Here is a 15,452-nt window from a genome sequence, read left to right on the forward strand (position 1 = left end):
AACATACATGCTTCATTTTCAATAGTATAGGTATTAATGGATTCCTAAACTACTTTATTTATAACATGTCAAATATATGATTCCCATCAATACCAGTCATTTCAGGAGGATTATGATGTGTACAACCCATTACACTCTTACTGCATCAGAAACTCTAACTCTGTGTTTTTAATATACATGCCCTATAACTACAGGTCATAGTTCCAATTAAAGAACATGTAGATTAGAAATAGTGCTACAGAGATGAGGTAGAACACGAAGAAAGCCTTGTTGACTCTATGTGCCACTCGGGTCCAGTATTCAGGATTCGGTTCTTCTCCTCTGCTCTTCAGGAGCAGAGTCAAAGCTTTTATCTCGTCCAACAGCTTTTCTGAGACGTGACTCTCCTCCATCAGTCGGCTGTTGCTATTCTGAAAAGCAATTTACAAAGAGTAGACTGAGGTTAACAATTAAAACCAATGTCAGGCACCAGAAGCATTTGATATTCCTAGTTTTGTTGATATCTCGTTATAAGAACCTTTCCGTTTTTAGAGGATATGATTATTATCCTGCTCTAAGTTAATCCACATCATCCATGTAAAAAAGAAAACTCATTAAAACTCCATCCAGACATCACTGCACAACATCAGTACTTTCTATGATTTTATTATAAAAGCGTGAAACTTAACTCTATCCTCTTGGAAACCAAAAGGTTCTGAAGCCCTTTTACCAAGAGACCGAACTTGGTATGAGTAAAACTGTTTACTTGAATCTGAAAAGATGCATCAAAGAAAAAACATGGTTAGTACACATGACGTGACGTGGAAACAATGAATCAGTTTCCCCGTCAAATTCAAATCATAGACATACAAATAATGATCAAATAGATCCTGATCATAGTCAAAAGTCCACGAAACGCTTTGTTTCATATAAACAATTTTCCATCAGTGGTGGGATGTAATAAAGAACATTTACTTAGTTACAATACTTTATACTGTTCTTTTTGTGACAGCAAGTGAATTGGTTGACTCATCCAATCAGAGCACCCAAACTACTTTAGATATGGGGAGAAAGTCAGAATACTTTTGAGTATATTTAAAGGAAATACCTAATTACTTTTACTCAAGTAGAAAATCAGTAGAAACTAGTACTTTACCATGCTCTTGTCTGTTTATTAACTTTTAAATTGGTCTCTCTCCTTCTCTCTCTCTCTCTCTCTCTCTCTCTCTCTCTCCCTCTCTCTCTCTCTCTCTCTCTCTCTCTCTATATATATATATATATAAAATGACAATTCTCCCCTTCCTCACAGTTGAATGAGATGGATTTACCTCGTTTGTCTTCCCTCAGGCTTCTGCCTTCTTCTTCCGTCTCCTTCAGGCATCTGTCTTTTTCCGCTTTGTCCTCTCGTGGCGCTGAGTCCTTCTCGATCAGATACATCACCAAAACCGTCTCCAGGAGGCTGAGCATCATCAGAGAAAAAACCCCGATGCAGTAAACCGCTGAAGAGAGAGGGCCGCGTCATTTATACAGATAAAGAACTACTAATGTGCTGTTACTGATATGAGCTGAAGATTGTGAGATTCTCTACCGATCAGTGGAATCCTGTCTGACGATGATGGCAGAATTTCATTCAGAATAAGCTGCATGACGGTGATGGCGAGCAGCACGGTGATCTTGAAGCCCAGCTTCTCGCCGCCGCTGTCCGAGATCATGAAGGAGGACAAGTCCAGACAGAGTAAGAACAGGATGGGCATGATGAAGTTGACGATGTAGAGGGCCGACCTCCTCTTCATGTTGACCTGTTGAGTTAGGTTCAGCTGATTGACCAATACGCTTGAAGAAAGAGAGAATTCAAACAGCAGCTTTGTTCCACTTACTGTGTAAATGACCGAGGTCTGGTTGTGCAAATAAATGTTCTCTGTTATGCTGGAGACTGTGATGTTGATGAACAGCCACTCAGACTGGATCCTCATCACGTCTCGAGACTCCTCAGTGATCTCTGCAGAGCTGAGGTGATGGACCAGTTTGATTTCCTCGTCTCAAGTGGGAGAAAAACACCAAAAGAAGATTTTAATTAGGTTAGTTAAAAGAAAAACACGTGGCTCCCTCATTGTCGGTCAAACATTTCCTCCATGTTAGTGGATGGGACCAAATAAAAAGGACAAGCTACACGTTTTTCTCAAAGATGGTTTCTGTCATTTTTAGGTATCATCCCACCGATATATGTTCAAGTGCTCATGCTCGTAGTTTTTGGTTTTAATGAGATATTTGATGTTATAGAAATGGGGTGAATCATTGTGATTGACAGCTGACACAAGTGTCCATCCTCACCAGAGTGAATGAATGACTTGAAGGTGAGGTTGCAGCTCTGAGTGTCGAAGGGGAAATTGTAAATCTGCATCCTGCAGGTGCTGGTCAGGACCTGATCATTCACAATCTCCACGTTACCCTGAGATGTAAGGGTGATATAAGGACTGGGAGGGGCGTTGTCCCTCTCTGTCCTGTTTGACAACACAAAAACACACACAGCGTCTCTACACAAGTGAAAGTACACAATGAACTATGACCAGTATACTGTGTTGACTGCAACTGAAACAAAGATGCGGAAATTACTGTCACGTCTTAATCCCTCTACTCCTTTGGATTTCTTGTATGAACCTAGTGCTTCAAATACCTCATTCACCTTCCTGTACAATCAATTAATCAATCAATCAGTTAATCAAACTTTATTTGGCACCTTTAATATTGGTCATAGCAGATCAAAGTGCTTCAAAATGTACTGAAGAACCAATACCATAAAATAGATAAAAGCAAATATAAAAAAATAAATAAAAAAAGACATTCTAATAATATTAACGGACATAAAACATAAATGAAATAACATTAGTATTTGCAACTAAATAACGTCAATAAATGATAATTACTCAAAGTTAAGTTAGTCATTATGGGCTCTGTGAGTGTGTGTGTGCACATTCTTTAGAACTTACATCTCCACAATCGTGATATCTGGCTTCCACATTAATTCATTAGGAATGGACAAATAGCTTATACCACAAAACTCATCGGGAACCCAACTGATGAAGTCATTTTGCCACCACTGCAGAGGAGAAAAAGCAAAAGGAAGAATTCTACCGGACAAAAGCAACATCAGAGTTTTCCAACAGAGCGGGAGAGAAGGAATTCATGAAGTCCAAAAGTCCTTTGGTCCTCGAGGGGAACTCACCATGGTGGTCCAAACGTAAGGGACGAATTTCTGGTCCTTCTCTTTCTACGAGGAAAAGACACACGAGTTAAAAATCTGCTGAAACTGCAGAGTTTTAAGGTTGTGAGGTCAAACATAAAAAAGATCGTCATTGTCTCCGAATACTATTATAAAGAAAAACAATATAATGAGATTATGAGACTATTGTCAAATTGAGAAAAAGTCATAATATCACGAGAGTAAATCTATTTCCTGTCAGGATATTATAACCTCATTATCGACCCTCCAGGCAAGTGGAAACATGAACTTATTGCAATAAATTATAAAACATGAATCTTCATTTGAAAGCTCTCGTTTCCTAACCACAGACAGGATGATACTAATGTGAGGCATATAGGAAATGCACATAAATGGCCACCAGATATAATGTGATTCTGTGATGTGAGAGACAAACAGAGAAAACAGACCAATTCAACCTCCTTGGACATTAAACAGCTACAATGACCACTTACCACTTCTAGAATGGCATAGAGCAGCAAATCCAGGTGGACCTCTGTGGGCGTCTTGTAGTTTTTAACAGGTCGGTTCATGTAGAACAGTTTGGACCTTTCGGTGAGGTTCAGGTGGTCTAAAACCTCTTGATAACTGCAGTTCCGCTCAGCGGACGCCCCCCCTGCAAACAAGACACATTCACCATCAGACACCGGAGACCACCAGGGGCAACTTTGGTGAACTTTGACCCGTGACGTTCTCCTGCAATGATATTTGTTGGACCCTAAAATTACATAGGAGCCGACGCCCACCACACAGCGGGGGCCAAGGCACCCAACCCCCCCCCCCCACACACACACACACACACCGCAGGAAGCTGCGGAATCAAAGAGGCGTTCTGTCAATTTCCTGTTGTTTAGAAATCGATGAGCTGCATCTATGGCTTTTCCCGTCACTTTAAACACTCAAAGTGCTTTATGCTAAAAGTCACATTTACACAAACTTACAAGCAACGCTTCTTTATTATGCATCATCCCCAGAGGCCCATCTGGGAAGGCCCACACCTGCAGCTCAGCTCGAACCACTTACATTCTGCTCAGGGGGACGACCCGCTTCACTTCCTGAGCCACAGAGCACCGCCACCCCTGAAGAACACGCTTCATTGTAGGTTTTATCTTTTGCATGTTTTAAATGGTGCCTATAAAGAAATGATTGGGTCCCGGACAAAGAATCCTGACCAGTTTAGGGGATCCTCTGACTTTTACCTGTAGCGCCACCATGACGTTTGTGGTTCTGAGTGAAATATAATTGAATCTGTTGCTAACGAGCCTGGTAACAAGCAACACTAACGAGGTGAACATGATAGAACAAATGTCTGGGAAACATCAGCACTTCAGACGCTGGATAACCACAGACCAGTAAGTGCAGCTTTACAGTCCTGTAAGCGGTCTTCTGCGTCATTAAATATTCATCCCAAACGTGAACCTTTGCAGTTATACACAGCGTTTGTGAAGACGTGGATCCATTATGAGACGGACGGATGTTGGCGACAGTGAGGACACTGCAACAAAATAAATGTTATCATTATATTCGACATGTTTGCTACGTCCACGTCAAACTAATACATGTTGTTCAAAGCTAAACCAGCAGTTTCCTCTTGTATTTCTAACTGTTTTGTATTTAACTGACAGGAAACAGTATTGATTTTGATAAGTCTTTATTTAAATGCTTGCTCCTCTCTGTAGAAACACCGTTCAACCCAACAGCTTGTTCTGGTTTCCAATTAACCCAACTCCCAGTCTCCACGTAATTAAACTGTGCGAGGAACCACCACGAAAATCCCACATAGACCCGATAATAAATAATTTAGTTTGAGTTAATTCAAAATACTTCATGGAAAACACAAGGCGCGGCAGGAGAGCAAACCAAAGAGCACGGACACTTCCGCCGCCAAGACGAAATCCTTACGAATTAAAAAATTTCCGAAAATACAAGAAAATATGAATATGTGTGCCTTACTGAATGTTTCCTTTTCCATTCCTCGTTTGATTCTTATCTCTGGGTTTAACGTCCACAAAAGATCCAGATAACATTGATTCTTACATCAGATATTTTCACTTTGTCGATTGTAATGAAGAAATAACTAGAAAAACACCTTGAATGCATCAAGTGCAGAACTTCTTCAGAGTCACTCACGACAGGAAGCTTTTAAAAATGAAGCATTAGCTCGGACTGACCACAGACGAGGGAGAGAGCAGTTTCAATTAAAAGCTGTTCACAGCGAGGCCTGTGGAGAACGTGGATAAGGTGGATAATCAGCATCGACTCAGACGCCTCAGGACTCACCTGAGAGGACGAGCAGGAGGAGGAGGACGCCACCGAGCATCTCTGGCCTCAGATGCATCAGAGTGTGTGACACGCGTGTGCAGCAGACGATGGAGGCAAACTGAACAGATGTGTTGACACTAGTGGGACACTGGTAGTGGGTGGGGCAAAGTGAGGGACCATTCCTCTCTCTCTCACACACACACACACACACACACACACGCACACACACACACACACACACAGACACACACACACACACACACACTCAAACACACTCTTTGGTTCATTTGTTGTGTGTCAGGCCATTTGTTTTATAAATATGAACAACATGACTGCTCCTCCAAGGCGTCTCGATTGCCCCCTGGTGGCTGGTTGTGGAATAAACCCTGCCTCCTCCGTGTTAGTGGACGGAACTAAAACTTCAAAATACACGTTAAATACATTTCTCCTGGTTTTAAACACCTCCTCAGGGGAGGTTTATGCTGTTGTCTATGCTTGTTCGTTTCTCTATGTTAATTAGCCGGATAACGCCAAAACCAGTAGTTACCATAAACCTTGGTGGAGGCAGGGCCGGTCTTTCCTACAGGCGACATAGGCGGTTGCCTAGGGCGCCACTCAGAGGGGGGCGCCAAAAACTGCGCCGGGCGAAAAAAAATCCCCAAAAAAACATTATTCTTTTTTTGCTAGGCAGGGTTTTTTGCGCCCCCTTCTATATGTGGTATGACCCAAAATATTGTATTTAATTAATTTTACAGTAATTTAAGTAGTTTCATTAGAGAAATCAGTAAATGACAGCAGCGCTCAGGAGGAACGTTTGGAACGGGAGCAGTTTAACCACGTCCTGTCTCTTTGGGGGTTCCGCCCACCTGCCAGGTGCAGTCTGGATGAGGAAGTGAATGCTCCGTGTCTTTACTGCTGCTGCATCCATCCTGTAAAGCCTGAAACATGCTTCTGCGACTGCGTCTGCGTCTTTTCACGCCGCTGTGGCGCAAGACTCGTTTTCATGCTTCCCCAACCGTTGCGCGTCTTACAAAGCAATTCCGCGCCAGAACACTAGGCGGAGTAATGCTTTTTGTCGAAGACGACCTAGAGACGCCTTCTTTCTTCTTCGTCGATTGTTTATTTACATAGCCACTGCGGCTCCTCGTAGCCTTTTTCCGGCGGACAAATCCGCCAGTCAGTGACAGGTTATACAAGTGATCATACTATCGGATCTCTTCTGCCAAGTGCTCTTCTATTTGGTCCATATTCGTTCTTCTAAATCTTCCGTTATTTCTGCCGGTATTATGGGGCATGAAACCGGAAATGCAGCTCCAGAAGGGATGTAGAGCAGACCAATCACAGCCTTGCGGGCTGAGTGAGCTTGCAGAGCTTTGCCGTAAATTTTAGAAAAGGGGGTCGACACCCGTCAGCACGTAAGGAGGGATGCATAAGCACGTAAGGGACCCGGAAGGGCTCTTGCGCTTACGGGCCCGTGAAAACGCAGAAGCATGTTTCAGTTAGTAGTGGGTGAGTGGGTGGAAGGCCTAATTATAGTCGCCACTCCGGCTCCTCATAGCCTATTTCTGGCGGACAAATCGGCCAGTCAGTGACGGGTTATACAAGTGGTCATACTTTCGGATCTCTTCTGCCAAGTGCTCTTCTATTTGGTCCATATTTGTTCTTTTAAATCTTCCGTGATTTCCGCGTATTGTGGGGCATGAAACCGGAAACTAGACTCCGGACTGGATGTAGTAACCCGACCAATCACAAGCCTTGCGGGCTGCGTGAGGCTCGCGTCGTTTTGTCGTATAGTTTAGAAAAATTGGCGGACGCACGCAAGCCGCCAGAGGGCTCGAAAGGGGCGTGTTGCGTGTCTTGCGTGCATGCGTGCGTCCGTGCAACACGAGTATAATTTGGCCTTTAGAGTCTCCTACGTTAGCTCCTAAAGCCTCGCTTGATCACCACAGGTGTCATTGAGACGTGTTGACGCTCCGCTGGGCAGTGAGGGGAGACACTCGCACACTAGGTGGGCGGGGCTACATTCGCGTGTATAGGTGTTTATTATACCTGCACGTCGTCTTGCAGGCGGGTCGCGATAGTATATTGTTTACTTTACAGTGTGTAGTTCAGCTCCGACACACACAGACTCTGTAATTCATGTATTGCTATTGTGCCTTATAAAGACCAGTTATAAGCTAATGTTCAATAGGTCTTTATTGTAAATGTTTATATTTCTTTATGAATGATAATGTATATTAAGATGTTTGGAGGAAAGTCACACCATAATAATTGAATGTATGTTTTATGCACTTTAAAATGCAGTCTCACTCAGAGAAATGCTTGTACTTGAAATTGTGTTTAATTTGAATAAGATGCAGTCTGGATGTGGAACTGAAGGCTCCGTGTTGTTATTGCTGCTGCATTCATGCTGTATTCTACAGATATATTATAATTTTGGGACCCATTACTTATATCTCCAACCAATATTTTGTCATAAAAAAAAATGTATCTAACATTAGGGTAACATGATGCAAAAATCGAGGTACGTACCTCCTTGGTGTTGTCGGAACATGCTAGCACATTGAGGCTTATGGTTATAGTGTGTGTGTTCAAGCAACTTCGACGAAGATAGAAATCATTTTATATTAAGTTTTCGTTGAAATCGTTTTGAAAAATATTTTTTTTTGGGGTTAGGGTTGGGGGGCGCCAGGACTGAAGCTTGCCTAGAGCGCCAAATGTGCTAGGGCCGGCCCTGGGTGGAGGAGAAACAAAAGATCCACATCAGGGGGTTAGATCCAGGAGTATTTTCACTTTATTTAATGTTATGATAATCACCGTTCTCCTATAGGGAATAATAAAGTATCAGACATGTAGAGGGGACTCTTGGGCCTTGGCATTGGTGTGCACTTATTACAAAGTCTGTTACATGACAGGACTTTTATTCAATGTAAGCAAATAGCTTTATGAAGATGCAGAAGATGCAGACAACAAGGAAAGACTCATGCTTTATGAGTATACCTAAACCTGACACAGTATGTATGATGCAAATCTGTTATCATTGGCATGCTTATTTTTTATAATATGTACATGTTAAATTTCAAATATGTAAATCTACTGCTAAATGGTAGAATATAATTAGGTAAAGGTCCAGTTCGTAAGATTTAGGTGAAAGAAATCTGATAATTGGTAATTGAATATAAAATAATCTTTTACCCTAGAATTGGTAGGTGATGTGATGGGTATTTAGCTGCAATATGACACTTCACCACTAGATGTCACCAAATTCTACAAACTGAACCTTTAATCCAACTAGATGTGCAGGGATCATCAGTATAACGTAATAATTAATGTCCTGTGTACCAGTGGAAGAACATAAAGACTAAAAACAGCGTGGCAGCTGTGAGATAGAAAACAAAGAAGACTTTGTTGATGATTCTAGTTAATCTGGTCCAGTAGCCGGGTTTAGCTTCTTCCTTCCTGTTGAGGAGCAGAGTCAGTGTCTCGACCGCCTCCCTCAGATCATCAGTGAGCTTCTCACCGCTCGGGGACCCGTCAGCCATCCGGCTGCTGCTGAGCTGAAACCGGGAAACCCAAACGTATCGTCAGCTGTGAGGTTTGACGTACACATTTATCAGTAGGGGAGAGCGGGGTAATGTGGGACATCGGGTCATGTGAGACACCCCCTGTATCTAGGTAACGGGACACATTTGTGGCCATGTGACCATCATGTTTTCAAGCCCCTCCCATCCCCCCCTTGCCATGAAGGAGAAGTTGGTGCTGGTGCTGTGGAAAGTATGTTTTTTCACAACAATGTGTTTTTTGCATGTAAAAGTAAATTCTCTTGCTTTGAACTTAATCAACTGTTGTGTCAAAACAAATTGAATCAGGTAGAAAAATGTATATCATACATGTTGATGAACAACATATAAAACCATGTGGTTGATGCTAGCTGAAGATTAGCCTGAATTGATAAGAGATGTTGTTTTTTCTGAAACGGTGGCTGTGGGGTAAAGTGAGACAAATGCTGTGTGCACCATGAAGAACAAGTTAAGATTAGTCTTAGACATATTTTAGTGTTATACTACATCATATATGTTTTATTTTTAATGTCATAAACATTGTAGAAAAGCCATCATGCCAAGAAACTATACACCAGGAAGACAACCTGGGACCAAACACCCCTCACAGAGATGGAGAGTGTAGCCGCTGAGGTCATGCAAGGAAAGAAGTCCTTAAGAAAAGCTGGAAGGGATAGAAATATTGATAAGACAACCCTCAACAGATTCATAAAGAAAAAAGAGAAAGGGAAAGTAAAATCAGAAGCCTGGGGTGCAGTAGCTGAGGCAAAGAGAATATTCACAGATGAGAAGGAGGAGGAGCTTGCCAAACACTTGAAACAACTAGCTGACCAGTTCCATGGCCTTGGAGTGGCATTGAATACGCAGAGAAAAAAAATATCTCATAATTATCATAAATGTGCTTAATTGACCAATCCCCATGATTCTATTACTAGTCCTTTATTAGTGGTTGTCATTCTAGCTGTCGGGATTTTAACTATTACAACATGTGTTGTTATGGTAGTTTTAAAGTGGAAAAAGCCGGGGTAAAGTGGGACACAAGACCACTTTTTTAAAAACAATCATATTTTCGCTGCCCTTTGTCCTGAAGACATTCTGATCATTTCCATTGCTAGAAAACATCCTGAATTAATGGCAAATGTGTAAATTTGACTGATATGTCATTTTAGCTCACCTAGAGGGGAGCAAATGTAAAAAATGTCCCACATTACCCCGCTCTCCCCTACAGTATTCTGAGAGTGATGGCAGATTTAAATACAACTTATTTGTTCTAACTCAGGTTATTTCATCTAAAACACTTTTGAATTTGTTTATGTGTTATGTAGCTGGTGCATAGACACTGTAAACAAAGATGGATGTCAGTCATGATGTGTCATTATTTGTGCTCTGACTTTTTTTAGTTTGGTCCATGTCCCATCTGCTAACATGGTGGAGACAGGTCTTTGTTACTGTTGGAGAGCCGTCATGTCGTCCGTCTTTCTTTACAGTCTATGAGTTGAAGGCTGAACTATCGTGTGTTCATATGTAAAGTGTAATGGAATCCAAACCTTTAGCTGTTCAGCTGGAGTTTCATCAGCAGAAAAATCACATTGACTCCATTTCTTCTCTTCTGGAAGAACACATCAGATACAAAGAGTGATTATTAGCAATTACATAATTAACTAGCATGTCAGTGAAAACTCCACCAAGGCAACAGTCACATGAAACATGAAATATTTACAAACACTCATAGATATCGGTTTCCTCAATATAACAGACAGCAGCTGCTGTAATGAGCTGCAGGCGTCCAACTGTCCTCTGGGCTGAAAACATGAATTCAACCTACCGTCTTTTCACAGTGACCTTAGTGGAGACACTTCATGTGCAGATATTCAGGCCTTCAGTGAATCTCACCTTCTTCACAGTTGTGGAAGTTGACTTGGCCTCGTTTGTCCTCCTTCAGGCATCTGTCTTTTTCCGCTTTGTCCTCTTGAGGCTCAGAGTCTTTCCGCATTAGATACATCACCACAATCGTCTCCAGGAGGCTGAGCATCATCAGACTAAAAACCCCAATGCAGTAAAGCGCTGAAGAGAGAGGGCGATGTCATTTATACAGATTAATAACTACACACTGGATGAAATGTGATACAATTCTCTATCCCTGTAAATCCTTCACCAATGAGAGGGATCCTGTTGGACGAGGCTGGCAGGATATCGTTCAGGATGAGTTGCAGCACGGTGACGGCGAGCAGCACGGTGACCTTGAAGCTCAGCTTCTCGCCGCCGTTGTCTGAGATCAGGAAGGAGGCCAAGTCCAGACACAAGAAGAAGAGGACGGGCAGCAGGAAGTTGACGATGTAGAGGATGGACCTCCTCTTCATGTTGATCTGTCAAATGATATTCAAACATCGGTTAGTTGATCTTCCAGGTCCTGCATCGCGTCTGAGAAAGATTCAACCGCAGAAACTCGTTCACAGCTTGAGGCCACAAAGTCGTCCTGCAACGAGCTGCTCTTGCTTTCTATCATGTTGAGTGACAGCTGTTTAATTCTAGTTGTGGCAATTCTGCAGCTTGTGTAGGTGGTGCGCTTGGGTCCTGCTTCCTAAAATTGTCATGTTTAACAAATGGAGATCAAGACGCTGTGTGACATTTCAACGAGAGCGACGAACGGAAGGACAGAAAGAGACAAAAAGGCAAAGACAAAGTAGAGAGAGAAAATGCAGCTCATACAAAGTGGACAAGCTCTAGATATCCTCAAGGTCTCGTCTCTGCTGCACTCCAGTGGTATGAGTCCTCCAGCACAACCTGACCTCACTGTTGTGTGTGAGCTCAGGTGCATCAGATCCTACCTCTGACTAATGGATGTGCCCGTTACAAAATTCAATCCTACAACTATGGGGCCTGAATTAAACTGCAGCCTGTGATACGTACAGTGAAAATGATGACGTCTTGGTCGTAGCCAAACGAGTGGGTGGTCTCAGTGTAGATCTTTATATCGTTGAACAGCCACTCGTACTGTGTCCGCATGAACTCCTTGGATTCCTTTGTGGCCTCTTTAGAGCTGGAGTTGTGAAAAAGATGGATTTCCGTAACTGAGATGGAAGATAAACAAACATTATGAATAAACAGTCATAAAACTGTGACGTTGGCAGATTAAGAAACAAAATATGTAACATAGGCAGTGGTGAGATAAGAACTCAAACATTTTACTGAAGTAAAAGTACAAATAAAGTACAGTTGTTTTCATTTGCAGCTTTCTAATGCAACGGTGTCTTACATCGTCCACTGCGCCTTATTTCTTTAACTCAGATATTGTAAAAACTCATCATATTAATAAAGAAGCCATTAGGGGATGCTACTGGAAACAATTGACATTAGTTAAAGTGTCTCTGTAGTAGAAATTACAGCTATTTGCTATGTGTGGTGGAGTAAAAGTGAAAAGTAGCCAAACATAAATGTACTTTGTTATATCCCAACACAGATTGTAAGTAGTAATCTGGCGGTGTGTGTGTGTGTGTGTGTTTGTGTGTGTGTGTGTGTGTGTGTGTTTGTGCGTGTGGGACTCACGAGGGTGAATGATGGACCTGAAGGAGAGGCTGCAGCTCTGAGTGTCGAAGGGGAATTTGTAGACGTGCATCCTGCAGGTGCTGACCATTACCAGGTCGTTCTGTAAATTGACCTCTCCATTACTGCTGATCGTGAGGTGAGGACTCAGAGGAGCTCGATCCTTTTCTATCCTACAAACCCAAATCATCGATTTTATGGTCTGTTTGATTTAAAACTACTCAACAGTGACATAACACCCTGATCCAACCCCTTTCTCAGTATAATATCAATCTGCCACTTACATCTCTTCAATGGTGAGATCCGGCTTCCATAAGACTTCTTGGGGAATAGAAACTTTTTCAATACCACAGAAGTCTTTTGGATTCCATGAAATGTATTGACTCTGCCACGACTACACGTGAAAAACCAACAGCAAAGTCGAGAATGAGCAGAGAGGGAACATATCGAGGGGAGGGAGATCTGAGTTTCCAACAAAGAGAGGATAAATAAAAAAAAGAAAACTCACCACGACCAACCAGACGTAAGGAATGAAGGTCTGGTCAGTTTCTCTCTATGAAGAAGCAAAAACATACGTGTGAAGCAGCAAAATTATCATAAAAATGCTTTTTTAAACAGAGAGCTGCTTATTCATGACCAAACAAAGGACGACTAACACCCTGCCAAGTATAAAACAGTTCCTGAAACAAAAATCCACTCACCACGTCCAGGATGGCGTAGAGCAGAATGTCCAGGGAGACGTCAGTGGCCAGTCTGTGGTCTTTGACCGGCCGGGTCATGTAGAACAGCTCATTGTTTTTGGTTAAGTTCAGGTGGTTTAAAACATCCTGGAAACTGCACACTTTCTCCGAGGACGCCACGTCCACGGCTGAAAACAGGGAGACAGAAAGAAACGAGAGAGAGAGATGATGTAAAAATATGTGAGAGAAACATTTTCTGTTTTGTTTGTGTCGACATCCATTAAATTTGTTGTTTTAATTTAATGTTTATTTGTGTAGAAGCATGAATCATAGCTGAATATACTGTTTTATACTGGAATCCGAGTGTAACCTCAGAGTTTGAGAACAAGCAGAGACTCTGAGTGAAAGCATCACTGAAACTGAACGTGGGATTAATAAGTCCTGCTATCAAACTTAAAGACAAAGCTGTTTAATAAAGATAGAGGAAAATAACATATGTAATTTACAATTCCTCTGCATATAAAGGCCTTTAAAATACAGCAAATGACCAAAAAAGTACAGTAAATGTGGTAAAATCTTCTGTTTCAGTTTCTACGATGCACTTTGAGTTTTGCAGGTAAATATTCGTCCCCGCATAGAAAAGACTTGTCTGTCCAAATGAGTATTATGAATCTTTTATCAAACTTCCGATAGCGGTCCATATAATTATCACCAGCTCACAATATTAACATCTAAAACTTTTGGTCAGAGATGGGATGTTGGCGACAGGTGGCAAGCCAGCTGACCACTGAATAATTTTGATGTCTGTCTAAATAGCTTCTCCATTTGAGATCCATCTGTTAGACAGAGACTAATGCATGTTGATAGAATCCTGGCAAAGCTGCACTCAGTCTGAAAAACCCTGATTCAGACAAAAGCACTCGCAGACTTTTAATTCAATATTAATTGAAGAGAGATATTTGATCCGACTGCAATAGGAGAAGTTACAGTTGGTTGTTGATTTGTCCAGATGTATTTAGTCTGACACTCTGGAGGCGGATTGACGTTATTTAGCGGATTTCAAAAAAAAATCTAATAATTGATTAATTCAACCATCTAAACATTTCATTAAAAGGTAAACATCTGTGTGTATAAAACCATTTCCCTTATCTTGGATCTATTATCACATTAGATGCCTTACACTTACTTTGTAGAGTTCAAAATGACATTAAATCTTTAAAATGTCAAGGAATTAACTCTTCAGCAGATTATTCTTTAGACTGGATTCAGAAAACTCACCCGAGAGGACGAACAGGCAGAAGAAGCCAACGTGCATCATGAGTTCAGCAGCAGAGGAGCAGGACCGTGTGGGTGGAGGTGTGAAGGCAAAGTGTGCGTGTAGCCGTCCAAAAACTTTACTCTGCAGTGAAAACTCCAGCTCGTCTCACAGGCAGAGATCCACTGATCACTGAGAGTCAAGCACTTTGTTTTATTCTTTCCTGAATCTTGGAAACACCAAAGGAGGGAAACATTAGGAACCACTGACCACTTTCCCCCTGGGCAGATAATCACAGTCCAATCAATTTCTTCTACTGCTCCCATCCATTGTCCACTTAATAATATAATAATATAATAATACATTATTCATTTTCACATTGGAACTTCCGAGCTCTTGCATATGGAGAACAACTACTTTCTAATTATCTGTTGTCATAACATAAATTAATCATTGGTTATACAATAAGAAAATAATCAGTTATATCTGCTGTTTAATTAATCAACGAATAGATAATTATATAAAAACTATTTAATATAAACAATATAAAAAAACTAAAATAATTTACAGACAAGAAATTTATCTGTCATTAACAATTTTTATTAAACATTCTATTCATTAATTTGTTTTTTTAAATGATCCCTCATTCATTTGAAATCAAGCTATTTATTTGTTGCACAGACATTTTAATGCTGACTTTTACAATTTGTTAATTAATGAAAAGCTTAATTATCATTTCTGTACAAATAAAGTAAAGTTGCTTTCATTTGCAGTTTTCATCTGTCTTACATGTCTTACAATCGTTCACTGTACCCACACAAATGTACTTTGTTATAGCCCGACACAGATTGTATCAGTGTGTGCGTGTGTGTGTACTTGCGTGTGTGTGTGTGTGTGTGTGTGTGTGTGTGTGT

The 15,452-nt window shown here is 41.3% G+C and overlaps 2 protein-coding genes across 2 annotated transcripts; both read right to left on the reverse strand.

Moving 5' to 3' along the window:
• Positions 1–25: 25 nt before the first annotated feature.
• Positions 26–5,558, reverse strand: LOC133931839 (5-hydroxytryptamine receptor 3A-like). Its single transcript, XM_062378783.1, has 9 exons — positions 5,519–5,558; positions 3,694–3,854; positions 3,203–3,247; positions 2,967–3,076; positions 2,311–2,480; positions 1,857–2,017; positions 1,568–1,778; positions 1,308–1,478; positions 26–418 (listed from the first exon to the last, which is right to left on the reverse strand). Exons 1-9 carry the CDS (start codon positions 5,556–5,558, stop codon positions 189–191), a joined length of 1,299 nt encoding a protein of 432 aa, XP_062234767.1. The 3' UTR covers positions 26–188.
• A 3,476-nt stretch (positions 5,559–9,034) lies between these two features.
• Positions 9,035–14,601, reverse strand: LOC133931840 (5-hydroxytryptamine receptor 3A-like). The gene is made up of 9 exons (XM_062378784.1): positions 14,562–14,601; positions 13,305–13,471; positions 13,112–13,156; positions 12,888–12,997; positions 12,607–12,776; positions 11,971–12,131; positions 11,216–11,426; positions 10,954–11,124; positions 9,035–9,057 (listed from the first exon to the last, which is right to left on the reverse strand). Exons 1-9 carry the CDS (start codon positions 14,599–14,601, stop codon positions 9,035–9,037), a joined length of 1,098 nt encoding a protein of 365 aa, XP_062234768.1.
• Positions 14,602–15,452: the final 851 nt, after the last annotated feature.

Source organism: Platichthys flesus, chromosome 20 (genome assembly GCF_949316205.1).
Source record: "Platichthys flesus chromosome 20, fPlaFle2.1, whole genome shotgun sequence".
Taxonomy (NCBI): Eukaryota; Metazoa; Chordata; class Actinopteri; order Pleuronectiformes; family Pleuronectidae; genus Platichthys; species Platichthys flesus.